Source organism: Canis lupus, chromosome 28 (assembly GCF_003254725.2).
Source record: "Canis lupus dingo isolate Sandy chromosome 28, ASM325472v2, whole genome shotgun sequence".
NCBI classification, from domain to species: domain Eukaryota; kingdom Metazoa; phylum Chordata; class Mammalia; order Carnivora; family Canidae; genus Canis; species Canis lupus.
The window spans coordinates 8,910,890-8,934,440 of NC_064270.1; the positions used below are offsets into that span (position 1 = coordinate 8,910,890).

At 45.7% G+C, this 23,551-nt stretch overlaps 1 protein-coding gene and 1 long non-coding RNA gene across 3 annotated transcripts in view; both read right to left on the reverse strand.

Annotated features, from left to right (window-relative positions):
• The window catches only part of PDLIM1 (PDZ and LIM domain 1), a 47,203-nt gene extending 24,589 nt beyond the window's left edge, over positions 1-22,614 (reverse strand). The window contains exons 1-3 of one of the 2 annotated variants that reach the window (XM_025466595.3): positions 22,402-22,614; positions 5,502-5,653; positions 3,191-3,275 (exon numbers count right to left, since the gene is read on the reverse strand). In XM_025466595.3, coding sequence (XP_025322380.1) covers positions 3,191-3,275; positions 5,502-5,653; positions 22,402-22,497 — 333 coding nt within the window. In that variant the 5' untranslated portion in view covers positions 22,498-22,614. Of the gene's footprint in view, positions 1-3,190; positions 3,276-5,501; positions 5,654-14,644; positions 14,734-22,401 lie in introns of those variants that run through there. The other variant, XM_025466596.3, reaches the window with a different exon arrangement.
• Positions 9,789-14,635, reverse strand: LOC125753897 (uncharacterized). Its single transcript, XR_007406682.1, has 2 exons — positions 11,060-14,635; positions 9,789-10,783 (listed from the first exon to the last, which is right to left on the reverse strand). It is a non-coding gene; the product is annotated as an uncharacterized LOC125753897 (long non-coding RNA).
• Positions 22,615-23,551: the final 937 nt, after the last annotated feature.

Consider the following 23,551-nt stretch of genomic DNA (forward strand, 5'->3'; position numbering starts at 1 on the left):
GTTCTATTCTCTCTCTCTGCAGCAGTTCCTCAGAGCAGGATGCTGAGCACCAAGGAAGATTCCAAGGAAGATTCCTATTTTTCTGTCTCCACTCAATTTTCCCATCACTTCCTGTTTGGCTTTGGGCAAGTTCTAGCTCTCTGAACCCATTTCTTTTTTTTTTTTTTTTTTTTTAATTTTTTAAATTTATTTATGATAGTCACAGAGAGAGAGAGAGAGAGGCAGAGACACAGGCAGAGGGAGAAGCAGGCTCCATGCACCGGGAGCCTGATGTGGGATTCGATCCCGGGTCTCCAGGATCGCGCCCTGGGCCAAAGGCAGGCGCCAAACCGCTGCGCCACCCAGGGATCCCTCTGAACCCATTTCTCATCTTTACAATGAAGTAAATAAAACCTTGTCCATAAGGACTTGGTGTGACATACTAGCATACCAAGCACAGTGACTGGCACGTAGCAGACATTCAACCAGTGTTGGGTCCCTTCTCCCTCCCTAGAAACACCTTTTCAATTAGAACGGACGTCAACAGAAAATTATCCCAGTTGGAAATTCTGAGTTTTCACTTTATAGAGAATCTTCTGAGAATGTATCTGTTTTGTACATAAAAGGAATATCTCTAACCCCATGTGAATACTGGTCTGTCCAGAAGTCAGGCGGTTAATTCAGGGCCTGCCTTTGGGAAGGATGATGTAATTGTTTGGGCTTTGTATTTATCAGTCTCCAAGGAAACTCAATAATGAGGAAATATAAACTAGGTGTGTAACTACTCTGACCTCAGATAAGCTGGGGTGGTGGTTGGCATTACATGAACTAACAGATCTTTTAATTATAGATGAACTCTGCTCTTACTCATTCCTTTATTTTAGAATGACTGGAAGTGGAAGGTTTTGGAAAAAGGAGAGTGGGAAGTTTTTCATAGGAATGAAGAATTACTGGAATCAAAAGAAAAATATATTCAAGTTAGATGCTAAAGTATTTGTAAAGAATTTTTTAAATTCTTTTTTTTTAAAGAAGGGAAATACCTTTCAAAATATGAATACAGGGACCAGATTATATGTTTATGATGAAAACCCAAGCATAAGACATATAAAAAGTATTAACTGAAACATTAAGTATTACCTTATTTAAGCGAAGATAAGATTTTAGGTAGACCAAATTAAAACAAAATCATTCCTTATGTATTATAAAATGTATGAGAACATAACACATTAAAACTTAACATTTACAGTAAATTCAGTGAAGTAGCTAAGAAAGAACTCCTTGGGAAATTGGAATTAATGGTGACATGTTTAAAATCAGTTTGCATGAGGTGTGCCTGGCTGGCTCAGTTGTAAAAGTGTGTGACTCTTGATCTCGGGGTTGTGAGTTTGAGCCCCATGTTGGGTGTAGACCTTATTATAAAATAAATAAACTTTCAAAAAATAATAAAAAAATAAAATTAGTTTGTACAACTACTGGTTTATAGGCTGAGTGCCATTCTATCAGCTTTCCTTACAGAGCTATACGGAAAAACATGTTTATGCCAGTTTTGAAATGCCAGATGCAAAATGGTCCTTAATATAACTCTTAGGATTTCCTGAGTATGACTTTTATGTATTACTGAAAAAAATGTTGTGTAACTACATTTCAGAAATTTTAACAGATACCTTTGAGAAAACTGGACTTATAAAAAACTACTCAATTTATTCACACAATACACTCCATGATTTCGTTTTCTTTTTTTTCATCAGTTCATTTTTTTTTTTAATTTTATTTATTCATTCATGAGGTACACAGAGAGAGAAGAAAGGCAGAGAGACAGGCAGAGGGAGAAGCAGGCCCTATGCAGGGAGCCTGACATGGGACTCAATCCTGGGTCTCCAGGATCAGGCCCTGGGCCGAAGGCGGCACTAAACCGCTGAGCCACCCGGGCTGCCCATGAGTTCATTTTCATAGAAGTTTCCGTCATGTATAAAGGATAGCTAGCTATGTGTTATCTTTTTATTTTATCTTGACTTACCATAAAAAGTCATATCCCACATTTAGAAAAAAAAAGTTAAAATTCAAATCTTCAAATGGGGTTAAATGTATAACAACAATCACAAACCACCCTAAGAGTAGTTTCTGTTTTTTGTTTTTTTATGATTTTATGTATTTACTCATGAGATAGAGTAATTACACAGAGAGAGGAGCCTGATGCAGGACTCAATCCCAGGACCCCGGGATCACAACCTGAGCCAAAGGCAGACACTCAACCTCTGAGCCACCCACATGCCCCTAAGAGTAGTTTTTAAAAGCCAATTTATCAATTTATTAACTTTAACTTTAACTTTTTGTTTGTCTGTTTTTAAATAATCTCTACACCCAACATGGGGCTTGAACTCATAGCCCTGAGGTCAAGAGTCAAGTGCTCCACTGACTGAGTCAGCCAGGCTCTCCTCTTTATTGACTTATCATTAACAATTCATTCATGTATCCAAGACACACTTTGTAAAAGGGAGACAGGTCAGACATGAGGAATTTTGCAAAAATGTTCTAAACATTCTGAAGTTTCTTTCCCCCTTATTTCAAAAGAATACCCATTCGTTGTAGATAATGTAGAAGATACAATTAAGGAAGAAAGAAAGAAAATCACTTTTGATCTAACTACTGAGATTTGTTTACGGGATCTTCAGATAGTCTACTTTGCTCAGAAATTCTATCTGGCTGACAAGCCGTACACTGACTGCCTACCGCATTGTCAGTCTGAACTGCCACTTTATTTTGTGATTTTAGGGTCTCGCTTCTACAAAGAGGAGAGAGTCCACTGGAAGGCTCAGGACAACCAGAGAGTGGGGCCCAGGGAGGAGAGGCAGGCCTCAGGACCTACCCTGGTCTTCTCCCTGGTATGATGGGCAGGTCGCTGAAGCCCACCGGGAGCCGAGCCAGCTCCTTTATTTCACTGCTGTCCTGCCACCCTGTTCGGCGCAGGAAGGCTTCGGCCCACTTCCTGTATCACTTCCTACACTCAGGCGTCACTGCCCTGGGGCTTTCCAGCGCCATCCTCCCGCTCCTTACGGGAAGAAGGGAGGGAACCGGAGCCAGGTCCCTGCGGCGTCAGCGGGGGGCTCTCCGGGCCTCAGCCTCGCCCAGGCCTTCAGGGCAGGAGACATGGGAGCGCGCTAAGCCGTGTCAAAGGGGAGACGGCAGGCTGGGCGGGCGATCGAGTACTTACTTGGGGTTCCGAGGCCAAATTCATCTTGTACGGATGACGTTTCCCTTCCTCTGTCACCAGGGGAGACCAGATTTTTTGTTCAGATCTGTGACAGATTGACAACGTGGTTGTTTCATCCATGTTAAATAACATATCCTGAAGTCAAGAAAATGTGCCCTCTTGCCTGACCCCCGCCTCCAAACCAGCACTCGGCCGCCCCCCCTCCACGCGCCCCCAGCAGGTCTTTCCAAAGCACCAACCTGATGACATCTCGTCTGACGGCTGCCCGGCTGCCCGCACCAGCCCCCAAGGACTTTCCCTGTGGCCCGGACCTCTCCCAGCTCACCTGCTCTTACTACCCTCCGCCTTGCTCCTGGGCAGCCTCGTGCCGTCCCACCTCTATCAGGACGAAACGAGCTTCTCCTCTACCTCTCCCAGGGTTCTTGAGCCATACCACATAACCAACTTATTTGTGAATAACAGGTCACCACGCTGGCCCAAATAAAAGCAATGCCTCCCATCTTGAGCCGGAAAGGGTTTTTTTGTACTGATCACACAGCAACAACCTTAGTCTGGTCCCGGCTTTCAATAGTGTAGTTCTTTCCTCTCTGAGAAAAAGAACATTTATCCTGTATGGTCAGAGTGCCAAGCACGGTGCTGGACCGATACAAGATATACCTGTTGAATTCACTGGCAAATGAAAAAAAAAAGAATGAATGAATGAATGTCTTGGAAAGCACTTGGACTGAGGTAGAAAGGGAGATGAGAATGAGGGACAAATGTGCTTTTGAGGGGACAGGAAAAAAATGGTGCAAGGCAACTGGCTGGCTCAGTAGGTAGAGCACGTGACTCTTGATCTCAGGGTCATGAGTTCAAGTCCCACGTTGGGTGTAGAGCCTACTTATTTAAAAAAAAAAAAAAAAAAAAAAGGTGCACCTTCTATGGGACCAGGGCTCTGAAGTATACAAAATATCCTGACCTCTTCCCCTACATTTGGTCTCCCTGTCAGTCCTGTGGCACAAGGTAGAAAAAGCGATAAAACCTATTTCATAGATAACCTGAGCAAATGTTCACAATGAAGAACAGTAGAAGCAGGGATCCCTGGGTGGCTCAGCAGTTTCGCACCTGCCTTTGGCCCAGGGCACGATCCTGGGGTCCCGGGATCGAGTGCCGCATCGGGTTCCCGGCATGGAGCCTGCTTTTCCCTCTGCCTGTCTCTGCCTCTTTTTCTCTCTCTATGTCTATCATAAATAAATAAAAACAAATCTTTAAAAAAAAAAACAAACAGTAGAAGTTAAGGTTAATGCCATTAAGCAGCAGGTTAACAGCACTCTTAGATGGCTCAGTTGGATGAGCATCTGCCTTCACATCAGGTCATGATCCCAGGGGCCTAGGATCAAACCTCACATTGGGTTCCCCCTTAGCAGAGAATCTGCTTCTCTCTCTGCCCTTCCTCCTGCTCAGGCTTTCTCTTAAATAAATAAATAAAGTCTTTTTTTAAAAACCCACAACCAAACAGCAGGTTAACAGAAGATCAGAATGAAGAGTATGGACTTGATTCAACAGGAAAGAGGGAGCCAGTAAGGGTTAAACCGAAGCTCTCCTGAAATCATGCCCGTGTAGGACCCCTCCCAAGACCTCACCCCGTCACAATTCCCAGGGCCCTCTCCTCACATGGCAACCCCCTGAGAACATCCAACTCTCCCTCTCTGTAGCACACAGAAGCTCACAGGCAGCATTTTGTGTAAGCTGTTGCTGACATCTTTCTCTGCGACTATAACCTGTTGGCATGGTACCCCTGCTTGGTGTGGGGTGGCATAGGCAGCACCCTCAGGAGATTCCCAATGGTTTCCAGGAAGAAATTTTCATTTATTTAAGCTAATACTTTTTAAAAAAGATTTTATTCATTTATTCATGAAAGACACAGAGAGAGAGAGAGGCAAAGACATAGGCAGAAGGAGAAGCAAGGAGCCCGATGCAAGACTCGATCCCAGGATCCCGGGATCACGTCCTTCGCCAAAGGCAGACACTCAACTGCTGAGCCACCCACACATCCCTCACCTAACAATACTTAACTGATTTTACTTCCCCAAAGCTTTGGCTGGTTGTGTTGAAGCAAGTGAAAATGCAGAGCTCCTAGAGAACGACACCCACTCTTGGTCCAACTAGAAGCAGCACTGGGAAAATGTGAGAGGAAAATGAGCAACCTGAGGAAATTCCACTCCTACAGACCTGCCAGCCTGTCCGAGGCACACATGGCACTGGACTGGGGGTGGCAACCTTGCCCATACACAGCCTCCAGCGGGTGGCTGAGCACTTCCATGGGCCTCACCTGGTGACTGTGAGGGTCATGTTGTCCGTGCAGCCCTTGATTTTGTTCTGAGCTTCCAGGTGTGTCATACCACTGGTATTTTCCCCATCGATGGCTGTGATTACATCTCCGATACATAAGTTAGCTGCCGCAGCCTTGCTTCCGGGAGTGACCTAGAAAAAACGAAAGAGCAGGTTAGTGCCTCTTTGCCACCAAGGAAACCACTGAGGAAGTCACTACTGGGTGAAGTATTCGCTCATGTGGATCAGAGCATTTGAAAAACAAGAGGGCTGAAATCATACTTTTCAATAATAACAACCCTTTACATCCACATCATTATGGGTCACAGAGCCCCATATACCCTGTCTATATATCCTGTCATCAGATCCTCAGGACAACCTTCTAAGAAAGGACACATACATTAGAGACTAGGACACTGAGGCTCAGAAAAATCTGTGATGTACTTGGGATCATCCAACTAGTACATCACTGTATTACTAGCCATCCAACTAGTATATTTACAGAGCCAGAACCCAACCCTGAAGCCAGACCCAAAGTTCTTCTGGCTGAACTTCACTGCTTCCTTAAAATAAGTTACCAAGTACATTAAAGACACACATACATATAGAGAACATTATGTACAGCAACAGCCTATTTCTAGAAAAATCTTAATACATTATTTATGCACAGAAAAAATTGGAACACTGCAAACTGTTCACAGTTATATATTTCTGTAATGTTTTTGTTTTTTACAATAATCTTGGATTACTCTTGTAATTAAAAAAAGGAACAGAAGGATGCCTGGATGGCTCAGTTAGTTGAGCCTTTGACTCTTGATCTCAGGGTCATGAGTTTAAGCCCCATGTTGACCTCCACACTGGGCCTGCAGCCTCCTTAAAAAAAAAAAAGCGATAAAGAATATTTTAAAAGGTGGTAATATGGTCCATTTCCTCTCACCCAAGAGGTTGATTATGACTAGGATCATCCCCTATAGGTGGCTGGTTTTCTGCAGGCCAAATCTTCCAAACTAGCCATTCCAAATTTATGGGCTACCAATGCTTGGGGAAAGCCAGTCCATTACTACAGTGAGCCATCAAATCCATCTGCCAGCTGAGCATGACACATGGATGGAATAAATATCATGCTTCACACACAGATGTGCAGCTATTTTTCAAGTGAATTACAGAGGATATTGTAATGAATGAGGCACAAACTCATTCTGCAGTAGTACTAACCACAGAGCAATATTTTGAGGCTAGGTATTTTCTAAACCAAGGTATACTAAAAATACTACTATTGTCCCAGTATTGGTCCATGACTTTGATATTAAAAGACCTTCCTTGGGATGCCTGGGTGGCTCAGGGGTTGAGCATCTGTGCCTTTAGCTCAGGGCATGATCCTGGGATCGAGTCTTGCATAGGGCTCCTCATGGGGAGCCTGCTTCTTCCTCTGCCTATGTCTCTGCCTCTCTGTCTCTCATGAATAAATAAAATCTAAAAAAAAAAAAAAACTTAAAAAAAAAAAAAAAAAAGAACTTCCTTGATGGGACTGCAAGAACTCCAGGTGCAGAATGGTGGCAACACACACATACAGACCCCCAGCACTCACAGGGTCCTAGTCCCCGCCCCTACACCCCCACATCCCCACCCAATGCCTATCCCCACCCCACCCCCACCTCCACTCTGGAGTCAACTGTAGAAGATCTTGTGAACACCTGAGTGTCTCCACAAGGCTGAACCATGAGTAAGAAGCCCCCTGAGGCACCAAACTAGAACACAAGGTCTTACACCCTAGGCCTCCATATCTGATGCAGTTTTCAGCAGCCATGGTTTCTAATCAGCCCTTGTGAATCTGAAAATTTGTCTGCCCTTTGCGCTGTGGTATCTCCAGGGACTGGCCCCTTCTGAGGCAGCTGCTGTGATGCTGCTGTCATGGTCCATACCCCCTTCCCCCACCACCAGCTCCTTGACCCCATAAAGTAAAGGGTGGATGGCTTGATACTTGGGGGTCTCTTCCGGTTCACATATGCTATGACTTTATCAGGCAAAATTCTTCTGGAATGTAGCAGGATGTGGAAGCCAGAGCAGAGATCTTGACCTCCTAACCTCCCTTTCTGGCTTTCCCATCATCTGTTTACCAGAGATCTGTCTTTGCAAAAAGCCCTTGGGGTGCCTGGCTGGCTCAGCTGGTGGAACATGTGACTCTTAATCTCAGGGCTGTGAGTTCAAGCCCCACGTTGGGTGTAGAGATTACTTAAAAATGAAATCTTTAAAGAGGCGCTGGGGTGGCTCAGTTGGTTAAGCGTCTGCCTTCAGCTCAGGTCATGATCCCAGGGTCGTGGGATCCAGCCTTGTGTCTGACTCCATGTTCAGCAGGGAGTCTGCTTTTCCCTCCCCCTCTGCCCCTTCCCTCTCCTGTGCTCTCTTTCCCTCAAATAAATAAAATCTTAAAAATAAAATAAAAAATAAAATCTTTAAAATACACAATATATAAACAAAAAGCAAGAGCCCCTGATCCAAGGTTCAGACATTCTTCTCATCCAGCCACGGGGAAAAGCTCTTCTATCTAGGCAAGGGCAGGCTGCTCTCCCCAAGTCCATATGGCAGAGTCGGTCCCTGGATGAACCTGAAAACAAATTCATTTTCTGCCCCTCTTCCTGAGAAGACTGATCTGGTGCAACTTCATGTTTATTTCACTTTTTTAAAAATCAAGAACCAGGGATCCCTGGGTGGCGCAGCGGTTTGGCGCCTGCCTTTGGCCCAGGGCGCGATCCTGGAGACCCAGGATCGAATCCCACATCGGGCTCCCGGTGCATGGAGCCTGCTTCTCCCTCTGCCTATGTCTCTGCCTCTCTCTCTCTCTCTCTCTCTCTCTCTCTCTCTGTGTGACTATCATAAATAAATTTAAAAAATCAAAAAAAAAAATCAAGAACCATATATACCCTCTTGTTTTAAAAATGGTCCTAGATGGGGCACCTGGCTGGCTCAGTTGGTAGAGCATGCAAGCCCTGATCTCAAGGTCATGAGTTCAAGCCCCATGTTGGGCGTAGAGCTTTACTTAAAAAATAAAATATAGGGATCCCTGGGTGGCGCAGCGGTTTAGCGCCTGCCTTTGGCCCAGGGCGCGATCCTGGAGACCCGGGATCAAATCCCACGTCGGGCTCCCGGTGCATGGAGCCTGCTTCTCCCTCTGCCTATGTCTCTGCCTCTCTCTCTCTCACTGTGTGCCTATCATAAATAAATAAAAATTAAAAAAATTATTTAAAAAAATAATAATAAAATAAAATATAAATAAATAAAATTTTAAAAAGACCTTGAAGCATTACTCTGGGACTTTAATAATTCTGTTGGCAAATTCTGTCTCCGGAGACAGCAGCCTGATGGAATCCATCTATCATGAAATCTAATAGTGTGAAATCGATTAGTATGAAATCTAATAGCATTAAAAAGTCCCCTTAGGATAAAATCCAAAATCATTAACAAGCCCATGCTTCCTTCCTCACCTTCCTCATGCCACCATCCTCCCCATCCTCTAACAAAGCTCTAGCTATAGCCCTCCATAGTTCTTTCCCACTGCAGGGTCTTAGCACCTACTATAACTTCTGCCTCATTAACCTTGACTCTTCCTCCAGGTCACATGTAAATGACCATTCTCAGGCCTTTCCTGACCTCCAATCCAAGGTAGATCCTCGCCTTCCTTTTAACACACTGTTCTTCTTCATGACACTTGTCACATTATGTTTACAAATCTATTTTGTGGGTTTATTTATTTAATGTCTCAGGGCCCATTTACTAAACAGTACGGTGTGGGAGGGCAGGACTTTGCCCTTTGCACTGTGTTATCGATAGTAGATGCTCAATAAATATTTGTCCAATGAATGACTGAATCTAAAATATCTAGTGTTGTTAAATATATTATCATGCTGCTTCATTATACTCTTTCAGGAATGACTATTTCAAAAGGAATCAAATAATCATTTCCCTCAACATCACTATCCTGGAAGGTGACCACCCACAAAACTAAAATGATGAGACAAGGGTAGTGGGGGAGGGAAAAGCTTGAAAAAATAAAAATAGAAGTTTCTTTTCCTTTCATATGCTCAGCTGCTAAGAACTCTGAAATTTCCAGCATTGATTCAAACTGTCTTGTGTGAGACGCAATTCTGTTAAGTACATCATCCTGACATGTCCTAGACAAGCTAGAACCAGCCTTAAGAGTCCCAAGCTGGAGTAACCGAAGCCTGGCCATCCCATTTTTTGGTCTGATTTTTTCTTTCTTTCTTTCTTTTCTTTCTTCCTTCCTTTTCTTTTTCTTCCTTCCTTCCTTCCTTCCTTCCTTCCTTCCTTTCTTTCTTTCTTGACAAAAGGATGGGAAGTCAAAGTTAGTCTCAGAAAGTTACAAGACAATATCATCAGCTGGGACTCAAATGGAATGACACAGAAACAGATGAAGTTCACATTCTCTGAGCCATCTACTATTGGGGGAAAAAATGAATTTAAACAATCCTAAAGCTCTTTTCCATACAATCTCATTTTGATGACCTTACCACCAACATATAAGATAACTTCACAGATAAGGAAACAGATTCAGAGAAGCTGTGACTGGTTCAAGTGCTCACAGCTAAAGACTTGAGCCTGAACTTGAAACCACATGCCCTCATTCCAAATCCCTTTCCCTTTCTGTTTACCAAGCAGATGCTCCCAATCTAACTGACAGAGCCAAAGAGAAATCCAAATTTAAAGCCACACCTCTGTCTCCTCTGCTGTGGCCTTCCACTGGAGGAACTGGCGTCACAACCCCCTGCCGCTGGCTAGGTGTCTCCGCATAGCAGGACAATCATCTCAACTGGCCTCTACAGGGCGGGGCCCAGTAACCCCACCCTACTAAAATACCCAAATCAGAACACAACCCTGGAAGGGTCTCTAAGAAAGAGAAGAGCCCTGGTTCTCCAACACTGGTTAGTCCCTATCCTGAACAGTGGGCTCTGAGCCTCATGACATATAACTGTTATAATCATAATCAATCATAATCACGGCTGTCAGTTACAAAGTGCTTCTTACGTGCCAGGCACAGTTTAAGTATTTAAAGGCGAGGCTTCACTTACCACTCCTCACACGGTGCTGGCGAGGGCCTGTATCATTACAGATGAGGCAGTGAAGCAGCAGAGGTTAAAGCCCTCTGCATGAGGCTACACAGCTGGGGGGCTCCATCCACTTAACCCAGGATCCCACACTGTCTGGTTTAATGTCCTCCCGACCGTCAAGTGCCATTAGAACCAGCTCATAATGGAGCCAGCTTCAGTTCTGGATGTCCCTCCAAAGAAATAGATCCATTAGATCAATGAACATCCTTGAAAACTCTCTCGTTTGGCTCTATTCCCCAGAGACCATACAACATAACTCTTGCTGCGTGAGAAAAAATGGGTTTAGGCATGATAATTTCCACTAACGAACAACCTGCCATTTTCTGCAGAATTGACTCAGGTCTCTCTCGCCCTTCCAGGCCCCCAAGGCAGACACTTTGCTCAGTGGCCAACCTGGACAACCACCCTGTACTGCAGAACTGAATGTACTGCATACCCTCTGGCCATAAGTGAACCGATACTCTTGCTCCTCTGTGATAACGGCAGGTTTCTATTTTATCCCTCCTCTGTTCTTTCTTGTTCTTCCTCATTTTCTCTTTCTTGTTCTTTCATTTACCAGCCATTCCTTAAGTACATTCTGAAAGAGAATGTAGCTTGTTGATTAAGATGTGGCTTCTGGGGCAGCCCGGGCGGCTCAGCAGTTTAGCGCCACCTGCAGCCCGGGGTTTGATCCTAGAGTCCTGGGATTGAGTCCCAGGTCGGGCTCCCTGCATGGAGCCCGCTTCTCCCTCTGCCTGTGTCTCTGCCTCTCTCTCTCGGTGTCTCTTATGAATAAATAAAAATTTTAAAAAATTATTTTAAAAAAGATGTGGCTTCTGGAGACAGACGGCCAGGGTTCGAGTCCTGTCTCTGCCAGTTGTGAGCTAAGTGTCCCTGGGCAGGATGTTTCACCTCTTCTCATCTAGGAAACAGGAGTGATAACAGTCCTGGCATCGGAAGGCTGTTAGGAGGATTACATGAAATGATTCAGGCAGAGTACAATGTCAAGCTCTAGAAACACAAGCTACTGTTTATAGATTCTGGGAACCACACAAGGCACTGAAACAAAGGCCTGAAAAGGATGGTGCCTACCATCAAGGTGTGCACAATCTCCTAGGGGAGACAGGCATGTACCATGGCTGGTAAGTGCTGTGATGGCAAAAGCAAGAGGCTGTGGGAACCTAAAGATAGAATCAGGGAAGACTCCCAAGAGAAGGTGTTGCTTAAAACCGTGTAAAGGCACTAGAGGATGTGGGGAATAGTGTGCCCCGTGTGGATAAAACACAGGAAGTAAAGGGAGAGAAGGGATGAGGCTGTAAGGACTCTGCAAGATTGTACTTTGACAAACAATGGAAAACTTGCCAATATTTACATATTGGTAAATTTCACTGAAACCCCTACATTCTCAGCCTCTTGTGAAAAATCAGGCAATTCTGCACCCAAATAATCAGCACAGGCTGAGGAGCCTCTGCCCTCTTAGGTAAGGCATAGGCTCTTCATTTAGCACAGTCCCCACCACATTGTACTGCCCCTGACAGTACGGGAACGGGAACGTTGTACCAGTTGGCATTGATCATCAGAAAATTCACAGCTGGATGTAGTGTGCAATTACAGAAACCACTAACCACTCCTGCAGCTATTAATTTAATTTTCTTATGACCTCACCCTCCAGCCAAAACTCATTTGTATTGCTTTCTGACCCCTTCATGCAAATGTCCCTGTGACCACTGGCTTAGTTTTAAAATTATGTAAAGCAAAATTAAATGGAGAAATGTTTTATAACTAGGACCATGAGATATCCTGGTATGCCCAGGACACTAACCTATTTTCCCAGCTTCATTATGAAAGGCACCCCATTTCACTTTTACCAATCTTCCAGTCTGGATGATAAACTGAATTATAGGCCCTTTTGACAGAGAGGGGATTTTAGCCAACTATTTGTCAAATAGTTTAAACAGTTTTGTGCAGAGCCTTTTTTCCCTAAGGGAAAAATTATCTCTATTCAGGTTTTTACCCGTGGACAGGAATATAGGGCAACTTCCTGAATGTTCACAGGACACTGTTAACCTTGCCCCCTTGGAATTGGCCTCTACACTTCAAGCTAGAAATGGACCCAACTCACCAGTAATTCAGGAGAACTCTGATATTTGCAAGGATGAAGCAACTGTTCCCAAGCGGGTCAGTCATCAGATCCCCTGGAGTTTTTAAAAATATAAATAGATCTCTCCATCCCACCTCAAATCTGCTGAAGAGGTTCTACACAGATGCCAGGAACCTATCTATTTTGTAAAGCTTCCCAGAAAATGCTGAAGCTCTCCAGGTTTGGAAACATTCAGAAGGATGGTGACTACCCTGAAGCTCTCTCCCTGAATGAAGTTGTAAGATAAAAATACTTAGACTCTAAAATCTTAGCTCCTCCAGAAACAACCTCAAGGGCTTACACTCCTATTAAGTGATGTAGAAGGCCCTTGAAAGAAACATTAGAATAGTATTTCTGTATCTTACTAAAATAGAGTAAAAAAAAAAAGTATATATATATATGTGTGTGTATGTGTGTGTGTGTGTGTGTGTGTGAACAATATGATAGGGGCTGACATATATATATATATGAATATATATGTATATTATGTGTATATGCCCCCTATATATACATATATATGTTGTATGTATATGGCCCCATACACATACATGTGTGTGTATATATATATGCACATGTGTATATATATGATCAATATCCTTGAAGGTGATATAGAAACTGCAAAGTAGGGCAGCCCCAGTGGCTCAGTGGTTTAGCTCTGCCTTCAGTCCAGGGCGTGATCCTAGAGACCTTGGATCGAGTCCCACGTCAGGGTCCCTGCATGGGGCCTGCTTCTCCCTCTGCCTGTGTCTCTGCCTCTCTCTCTGTGTCTCTCATGAATAAATAAATAAAATTAAAAAAAAAAAAAAAAGAAACTGCAAAGTGTAAAAAGCAATTTCATTCCAGATGTTGAATCACTCAACATGGTTGCTATTTTGCCTTGGTTAGAACCTAACAGCTCAACATGCAATTACAGAAACCACCTGATTTAAAGGTCCTGGCACATTTCTTTCCTTTATTATGTTCCAACTTTTAAAAAATATTATTATGTGTGTTTTTGTGTTGAAATATTGTAAATACGTGTTGTAAATCACCTTAAATTCCTCTTAGGTGCAATAGTATAAATACTGCTACAATTCACCATTATATAAAACAAGACTGGTATAAGGAAAATTGGAATTCAAATTCAATCTCAGTGCCATGTGTCTTTAAGGTCAACCTCCATTGATTTAATGACTGTATCAAAGTAGAAGATAAATTTCTAAATTTCTTTTAGAAATTTAAAAGATTCTGAGCTGGCCAACAGCACAGCACCCAACCCTGCAGTATGCCATTTAGATATGGAATTTGAACTCTCCTGAGTCAGACTTCTGGCTCAATTTGTTTGTGGGCCCAGGCTATGGCACCGACTTTGAAGCTACATTATAGCCACAGAAGCTGTATAAGTTTATACAAGTTCCCCTGAAAATCCCCAAGAATGTTTCAAAACAGTCTTGGTTACTCTATAACCATTTAATTAACAAAAAAAAAAGGGGTAACAGAGTAGGGATCAGGTGCCTGTAGATGAGCTGTGCCTTAGTCCTGCTGAAGCTCACTGTAAAAGGAAGCTACTCACACTAAGGAATGGTGGCAGTTGAGAGTGACTGCTGTCCTAGTCTGAAAGATCAAACATCATTTCTTAGGTAGGAATATAATTAAAAATGACTTTAAAAAAAATGGAACACCCTAATTTGTCAAGAAATCACCAAATCTCTAAAACAAGCCCTTATGAACCCATGTGTTTTTTATTTATTAAGATTTTTAAGTAATCTCTATACCCAACATAGGACTCAAACTCACAACCCTGAGATCACGAGTCACATGCTCTACCAACTAAGTCAGCCAGGTGCCCCACCCCATGTTTTTAAATTGCTCCAATAATTAGCACCCATAACCCAAAGCCCAACCATTGACCAAACACATAACCTTGGGCAAGTTGCACTCTATACTTCAGTTTCTTCATTTATCAAATGAAATTCATAATTAGAATCAACCCCATTAGGTTGTTGGGAGGATTAAGTGACATCATAGGTGTCAAGAATTTAGAACAGTGTCTGGCATGTAATAAGCACTCAATGCACAGATCGCCACTGGTGTTTTTTTTTAATAATACCACTGTATCCTGATGCCTTCTAGATGTTAGCCACAGCACTAGGCTCTCCGTATACGTCATCTTAGTCCTCACCACAGCCTTTGAAAACAAGTACTATTATCCCCACCGTACAAGGGAGGGTGCTAACACAGAGCTAAGAAATGGACAAGACAGTATCTGAACCCGGAGCAAGCTGATTCTGAGATTGCATTTCTCCAAGACATCAAGAGATCTTTAACTCTTGATTTGCTTCAGTAAAAATAAGGCAGAAAGTACAAAACAGGGGCGCCTGGGTGGTTCAGTCAGTTGGGTGTCTGTCTTCAGCTCAGGTCATGACCTCAGGGTCCTGGAATCAAGTCCCGCATCAGGCTCCCCACAGGAACCTGCTTCTCCCTCTCCCTGTGTCTCTGCCTCTGTGTGTCTCTCATGAATAAATACATAAAATCTTAAGAAAAAAAAAAAAAAAGCAAAAAAACTGAACTTCCGAAGCCCCCTCCTGCTTTCTTCCCTTCACTAACCTCTGACCCTGACTTCTAACACATGGGTTAATTTTGCCAGTTTCATTTTATGCAAGTGGAATCACATAATATGTACCCTTTTATGTTTGACCTCTTTCAACACAGTGTCTGTCTCATTCATGACATTGTGCATGGTTGCAATTCCTGCAATTGCTGTTGGTGTCTTATACCCTATAACTATACTACCATTTATTTTTCCCTTCTACTGTTGTTAGACACTGAAATTATTTGAGTTTGGGGCTACTGTGAATAGTGCTGGTTTGGAAATTCTTGCCATGTCTTTTGGTGCCCATGTGGACACATTTCTATGGAGTATTTAGCAGAATTGTTGGTCCTAGGGCATGGGTATGTTCAGCTTTAGGAGCATGAGTATCTTTTATAATTTGTTTAAAAAAGAAATGGATATAAATCATTGTAGCACCATCTGAATTTGATCCATCTGATTACCTTTTAGACATCTTTATCTTCTATACGTCATATCTATGTCCTTATCATCTCATGTGGTATATGAGCAGTTATATCTGTAAGAACTAGGTCCTGAGTCCATGGTCAAGTACGCGGGCTCCTTCAAGACTAGAGTTCTTCAGGAAATCATTTTTAATGTTTATCGCATTTACCAAGAAGGCGGTGTACAACACCCATGAAAGTACACTGCAGGCCTCAGTACAGAGGAGTGTTCCAGCTCACCCACGATAAGGCTAACAACAATATCAACAATCACACAGGGTGCTAAGTGCCATACAGAAATTACCTTCTTTTCCCTTAGGGGTTCATGGTATATTTCATTCTGACTTTGGCTTGGCTGAAACTTTCCAGGCCCACTGGCTGGGCAGGCTGGATCTGTCTATCCCTAGTCATCTTCATTTGACACAAAAATTGTCCCCAAATCCCCTCTTACCCACCCTGGCAGCCTTCTCTCTAATCCTTCCAATCCTCTGCACTTCTGTTCTCCACTGTCCACGTGGGCATGGAATCCCACAGCTGGACTGTCAATTCTCGCAGGTGAGGCAATGGCTTCTGGCTTTTCAGGGGATTGGGGAGCAGAGGTACTCTCTGAGATGCTCTGAGCTCCAGGAGCCCCAGGACTGAGGCCACAAAGCAGGTGGAAGGCCACCACAGCTAACCCTCATGGGTACAGCAGGCTCTGGGGTGAGGAGCCCAAGAGAGTCCTCTCTACCTCTCATATTATACCTGCACCATCATTAGCACTTCTTGGAGCAGAGCTGTGTGCCAAGATATCACCAATGAAATACCAACAGTTATGGGTTGTCAAGAGGCAGAATATAGTGGTTAAAGCTGGCCTGGGATCCAGTCTGTCTCACTTCAAATCCCAGCTTGGCAATTTACTGATTGCCCTGTGTATCTGTGTCATGGGTTGTGAGGAGCACAGAAGACAATGCGAGTGCACACATAGCACAGGGAGAGCATTCAAGAAATGTTAGCCGCTAATAAAATGGTTATTACGGGGATAACCTGGGTGGCTCAGCGGTTAACCATCTGCCTTTGGCTCAGGGCATGATCCCGGAGTCTGGGATCGAGTCCCGCATCAGGCTCCCTGTGAGGAACCTGCTTCTCCCCCTGTGTCTCGGCCTCTGTCTCTCATGAATAAATGAGTAAAATCTTAATAAAGAAAGAAAGAGAAAGAAAGAAAAGAAAGAAAGGAAAGAAAGGAAGAAAGGAAGAAAGGAAGAAAGAAAGGAAGAAAGGAAGAAAGGAAGAAAGGAAGAAAGAAAGAAAGAAAAGAAAAGAAAGAAAAGAAAGAAAGAAAAGAAAGAAAAGAAAGAAAAGAAAAGAAAGAAAGAAAGAAAGAAAGAAAGAAAGAAAGAAAGAAAGAATATTATGAAATAGAGATTAAAGCCATGGGTTTTGAAGCCAGACCAGTCAGCCAATTCCAGCTCCATCACCTACTACTGTATGAAGCAGGCCTAGTACTGAACACTTGCATCCTTCAGTTTCCTCATCTGCAAAATGGGTATCTTAATAATTATATCTGCTTCATAAGATATGTGTAAAGATCACTAAGGGAATATACTGAGCACACAGAACAGTGCCTGGCATATAAAAAGTCCTATATTTTAACTATGACCATTTTAACTATGGTCATTATCACAAGCTGGTCAAAAAATATTTCTCACACAATCAAGTATAAATCAAGACTCTTGTGATTAACATGAGAATCTTTTTTTTTTTTTTCTTAAGATTTTGCTTATTTGACAGAGAGAGTGAGCACTAGGAGGGGGAGTGTCAGAAGCAGACTCCCACTGAGCAAGGAGCTCAATGCAGGACTCAATCCCAGGACCCTGGGATCATGACCTGAGCCTAAGCAGACACTTAACCGACTGAGCCACCCAGGCACCCATAATACAAGAGTCATCTTAACACGGATATTCACAGATGAGTAACGTAAGGTAAATCCATCTGAAAACATTCCTGAATTCATAATACGTTTTCTTAATCAACTTCTTAATAGTTGAAGGCACAACCAATGCCATATGCTGGAACATTTTTTTAACAAGAATCAGCCCGCATATGCAAAGGGTAAAAACCAGTGGGCTTGTTTATTATTTTATCTTTACAGAGAACTGACCCCTAAAGAAGGTGTGCGACTTGCCCAGGGTCACCCGGTGTGGTGCTTAGGACTGGACTGGAGCTCAGCTTGACTCCTGGCCCTGGACACGTTACCAGGCACCCTACAGATGTTCTGGCAGCTTCCCCAGGCTTTCCTCTGAGACACACCGAAGTCAAATCATCCTTTAAAAATTAATTTTCTGGGGATCCCTGTGTGGCTCAGCGGTTTAGCGCCTGCCTTCGGCCCAGGGTGTGATCCTGGAGTCCCAGGATCAAGTCCCACATCGGGCTCCCTGCGTGGAGCCTGCTTCTCCCTCTGCCTGTGTCTCTGCCTCTCTCTCTCTCTGTGTGTCTCATGAATAAATAAATAAAAATCTTTAAAAAAAAATAATTTTCTGACATAGCTGCTTTTGCTCATTTTTAATCAATTTCTACCCTTTCCTTTATAAGGAAGTAGTTCAGTCAATGAAAAATTATGTAAATTCAAGCAAATTTCCTGACCTATGGGCACCGAGCTTCCCCTCTTTTCCTCTCCAGGAGTAAGGAGATGGTGTAGGCAATGAGCACAACTTGGAAGCCAGTCCCAGCCTGCCCCGTGCGCAAGAGTAACTGTTCGGTGCTCTCCCAAGTCCTGATCAGCTGAGGAGAGTGTGACCTCAGCAGTTAGGTGATAATCTCCTCTTGGTCATCTGCCTTGCTATAATACCGGAGAGCCATTTTTCTCCCCTCTCCTCAAAGACAAACCCTGACATCTGGGAGGTTGGGTAAGAGGAGAGTATTTGTCCACAAAGTCCCAACACAGCTTGGTGGATGTCATGCCAGCAGGCTCAAGTATTCACTTAAGTGCTATTCCAGGGGCACCCACTACATTTGGCATAGAGATTACTGAAAAAAAAAAAAATTCTTTGGAAGCACTTAAGGGCTATTCCCTTTGATTGACCCTCTTCCTCCTCTGTTCATAGATCAACCACAATCAGCGGGAGCAGCTAATATTTCCCAGGTGAAAAAGAGCAGGGCAAGGGCTATTAATACATAATCCGCCTTTATGGACGTGTCTTGCCTTTCACAATTTGACACACAAGCCCCGCTCTTTCCACCTTTAGGACATAAGTCTACTTGAGTATGAAAATAACACTCTTAAAAATCTGAAAAGACCCTCTGGCTACAAAGTGTCCATTATTGAGCTTCCCTTAGGATGCCAGAACAAAGGGTAAGGCATTCCCCCATAAAACCACACTGCTCTTAGCAAAGGCTTACTCAAGAGGCAAATGACAGCTCCTCCCTCGAAGAGCACCCCCTTATCTCTGGCCCCACCCCTTCCTGTCTTTTGTCAGTTGCCGAGAGAGAAAAACAGTCAACATAAACTGAGCAGCAATTTTGGCCTGGGTGTGGATTCTCTGAAGGCTTCCCTTGAAAGCAACTAGAGGAAATAAGAAATTGATATGGGGAAAAAAAAAAAAAAAAAAACCCACACACAACCTCAAGGAGATGGACAACTGTAGATCTGGAGCAAGAAGCGACAGAAAAAAAATCTCAGGGGACAGAAACAATGTGTGGCTAGATCATCAGGGAATCCAAGGTAGGGGCCCCAAGTGAAAAACTGGGAAAAGGAAGAAAGTTGGCTCATGTCCATTTAAAGTTGAAAACCTGGATCGAAATTTTAAGCTTATCACAATAGCACACATGAAAACAATGAGTGAAAGCAGCTCTTCTCACAAACACAGCATATGCTCCATAGGATTCTGCTCAGAAACAGGTCAAAATTAAGCTATGGTGTTCAGGATGCATATTTAGGTGGTAAAACTATAAAGAAAAACAAGAAAGTTGGTTACCGTAAGTCAGGATCGGATTATGTCTGGTGTGCTTGTTCTATTTCTTATTGGGGTGCTGGCAACGTTCTATTTCTTGATCTGGGTGGAAGATTATACAGGTATTTACAAGTGTTTGCCATGCAGCTATATTTTATGACTTTTTTATTTCAAAAAAGAAAAAGAAAACAATCTCAAGTACACACAAGATTACAGTTACATTCAGGAGCTTTAGCAGTTTAACAGAAGATTGGAGCCAGAACCAGAATAATTCATGCAAGAGAAAGCAAACATTGTTACCTAAATGAAAGGCACTCCTTTCCTCCCCTAATTTTAGCATTTGCTTTGGTGTGGAGACTCACAGGCTACACACATAATACCATACTAACAAAGTGTATCTGCCCACAATGATAAGTGTAGCACACCTACCAACCAAAAGGTGTGTGTACCTCTTTGTCACTGCTCACACCTCCTCACTCCTGTCCGTTGCTTCCAAAGCACTTTCATCAAACAACAACAACAACAACAACGCACTTTCATCTTGTTTAACTCACAGCCAGTGGTTGGGGTCATCCCCATTTCAGAGACCTAGGACGGGGGGAAGCCTCAGCTAGTAGAATGCTCACATCCAGCTACGGCTCAAGTAAGCAGCAGAAAGCAGACCACCATCAGATCCCGACGACCACCACAGGCCCCTCTATGACAACGTTCCTGTCCCCAAGAGGTGAGGAGGCACACATTCCTTCCGTGTGGAAATAATGAGATGAAAAAACAAGTGAATTACCTTGAGCACGAGTGTCACCTCCACTGAGTCACTTTCACTTTTTAATTAAAGCAACTGCCAAGGGCATTATAAAGATTAGCTTCCCTCACTTCCCCATGAACACCTTGAAAATGGAGCTGTGTCCTCTCATATCTGGGGACCCCTCCCCTGGCTTTGCACAGTATATGCTCATTAAACATGTGCTCATAAAGAAATGAAGAAATACATGAAGGTACAAACCAATGAATTCAGTGCTGTGCTTTCCACGCCATTGCACAGTGCCACTCGCACTGACTTTTTAAAGCACTTAAAAAGATAGGCGGTAACTGCCCTTTTAACAGATTGGCAATCTATCCTCCTCCTCTTAAGAAAGGGTTTCGTGTCCTATATAAATTCAGAAGTGGAAAGGGCTGACAGGTTAATTATAGACACAAAGAGCAAGGACAAATGGACTATGAGGTAAGCAAGTTTAAATGTGCCTTCCCTGGACAACACTTATTAATAAGCCTGCCAGCGTTTACTGGGGACTGCCAGGTTCAGCTCTATGCCAGGCTTGGGGGGCAGGGGGTGGGTCTAGATAAGGGGAAGGCACAGTATCTACGCTTGAGTAATTCGCCTGGTGGCTGAGCAGACAGCATGTACCTGCAAGGATTATCAAAGAAGTCTCCTCAGGACAGCAGGTGGAAGAGATGCGGAATACGGCCTAAGAACCCAGGCATCTGCCCCTTAGGGGATGGGATGGTCAGAGAAGACCTGCTTACTGGGCTAGACCCACTTGGAAGGAAATGTGGCCAGGACTGTGGCTGGCAGGGAAGCCAAGTCTTTGCCTCCTGCACCCCCCACCATATTCCCTCAGCTACTGGAGGCAGGGATTCAAGCAAAAAAACAAAAAAGAAAACAAAACAAAACCCCACAGGGATCTTCCCCTTCCCACTCCATCCTCCCTACTAAGAATAAAGAGATGTTCAGATAGCGGAGGAGGCAAGTTTAGGGTCAGCTTCACCAAGCAGATGGCCCCAAGAATGGAACAGGAGGCTTCTAGGCAGGGCGTGAACACCACAGAATGCTTTTTGCTGTCCTTCTTCTTTAGGTCGGAAAGTATTTATTGGCCACTTTGTAGGCGCAGGCAGTGATTAGGGCAACCCCACCTGGACAGCACAGTTAGTCCAGCCCAGGTGACCAAAGCCTGGGCCTCCAAACCCTGAGTCTGAGTCTCCCTGGGGTTTCTGCTTTATGGAGGGGGGTAATGGGCCTGGTGGTCTCAGATGGAACCTGGGCCCTCCCAAAGCAAGGGGGCCCGGCCAAAAAAGTTTTCAGGTACCCGTCCCCTGGTCCCCTCGGGCGGCAGGGTAGGAGCCCCTCCCCACGCAGTATTCCGGGGAACGGCGGCTCTCCGCTTGCGACCCGGGAACGCCGGGCAGAACGCGGCGCGGCCACCTCCCCGGGAGGAGGGGAATGCCCGAGCGCTTACCTGAGCTGGTCTCAAAAATCTGGGCTTTTCTGCAAAACCTATGAGGGAGGTGAGATCTGGCCACAGAGCGAGCTAAGCGTTTACCAGTGGTTTCGGGAATTCACCACCTGCCCCGGGCCCCTTCCCGCCCACTCCACCCGCTTCGGGGCTGTCCAGCCGCTTCCAGTCCGCCCCGCGCCACCGGGCGACTCGCGGAGAAGCGCGGCGGGTAGGGGGGCGCGGGGTCTGCGGGGACCCTCCTGCCCCGCGGCTGACGAGGCGCGTCCACAGCCCGGGCCGCGCTTCCGGGGCGAACCAACGAGCGCAGCGGCGGGGAGCGGGGAGCGGGGAGCGGGGAGCGGGCTCGGGCCGAGGCGCACCTGGACGCGCGCCGCCGCCGCCTCCGCCCGGCCTCCCCGCCGCCCCCGCGCGCCGCCGCCCAGCCCGGTGCGCCCCGCGCCCTGCGCGCCCCGCTCGCCCTTACCCGGGAAACGGCCAGGGGTTGTTCGAAGTCTTTGCCCCCCACGAGGCGGAAGCCCCACGGCCCCGGGCCCTGGAGCACGATCTGCTGGGTGGCCATGGCGCGGCGACCCGCGGGAACCGACGCGGCAGGACGCGCTGCGCTGGGCTCCCCGGCAGCGGTCGGACCAGGAGCGCGCGGCGCGGGCCCGGGGAGCCTGGGCGGGCGGGAGGAGGGAGCGCGGGGGCGGGGGCGGCTCCGCCTCGGCCGCCCCGCCCGCCCTCCCGCCCTCCCGCAGCCGGCGCGCCCGGGGCGGGGCGGGGCGGGGTGGGGTGGGGGGTCCTGGGTTCGCCGCGGCCCGGCCCCAGGCGCCCCCCCGGCCGCCCCTCCGCTCCCCTCCCCGCCGCCGCCGCGGGTGCTAGGGGACAGCCCGCCGGCCCGGCTCGGCGCTCTCCGGAGGGAGCCGGGAAGTGCCGTGCCAGCGCGACCCCCTGAGGCCAGTGCATTTTCACGTTTGCTGCCTGTAAGGGGCAACGATGTTTAAAAGGTACTTTGGAATGGTCTCATTTGATGCGATGTAGCAGTCAGGGCGTTTAGCCCCATTTTACAGGTGAAGTAACTGAGCCCGCCAAGTTAGAAGACTGGTCGGTCGGGGCCACACGGCTGGTCCGGGATGTAACCGTACCGCGGCCTACCACTGCCGGGGCTCCGCGTGCTGGAGAACCTCAGCCTGGAACTTTTCTAATGCTAATAAGACCATCCCACGCCGTCGGAACTGGACTTCAAAACTTTCCTAGAAACTGTCCCTCCGGGCTGGAGTTCCCTGTAGGTTCTGACCTTCCCAACAAATCAGACCTCGGGTCTGGGGTGGGCCAAAAGCTAAGTGCATGGAAAGACCCCTGGGTTGAGGACAAAAACCTGAGTTCCCAGCTTGCTACCAGCCTTGTAACTGGGCTCCCTGCCATCCTGGCCCTTGAGTGCATTCCCCACACCAGACCAGCCAGACCAGACCCCCCCGCTGTCCCCTGGGTCTCCCCACTCCAAGTAAAGCTGAAGTCCTTAAAATGCTTATAGGGCCACCCACAGAATGGCCCAGCCCCCTCTCTGATCTCATATCCTCCTGCTGCCCCCCACCCCACACTGGCCTGGCTCCTGCCTCCAGGCCGTGGCCCTC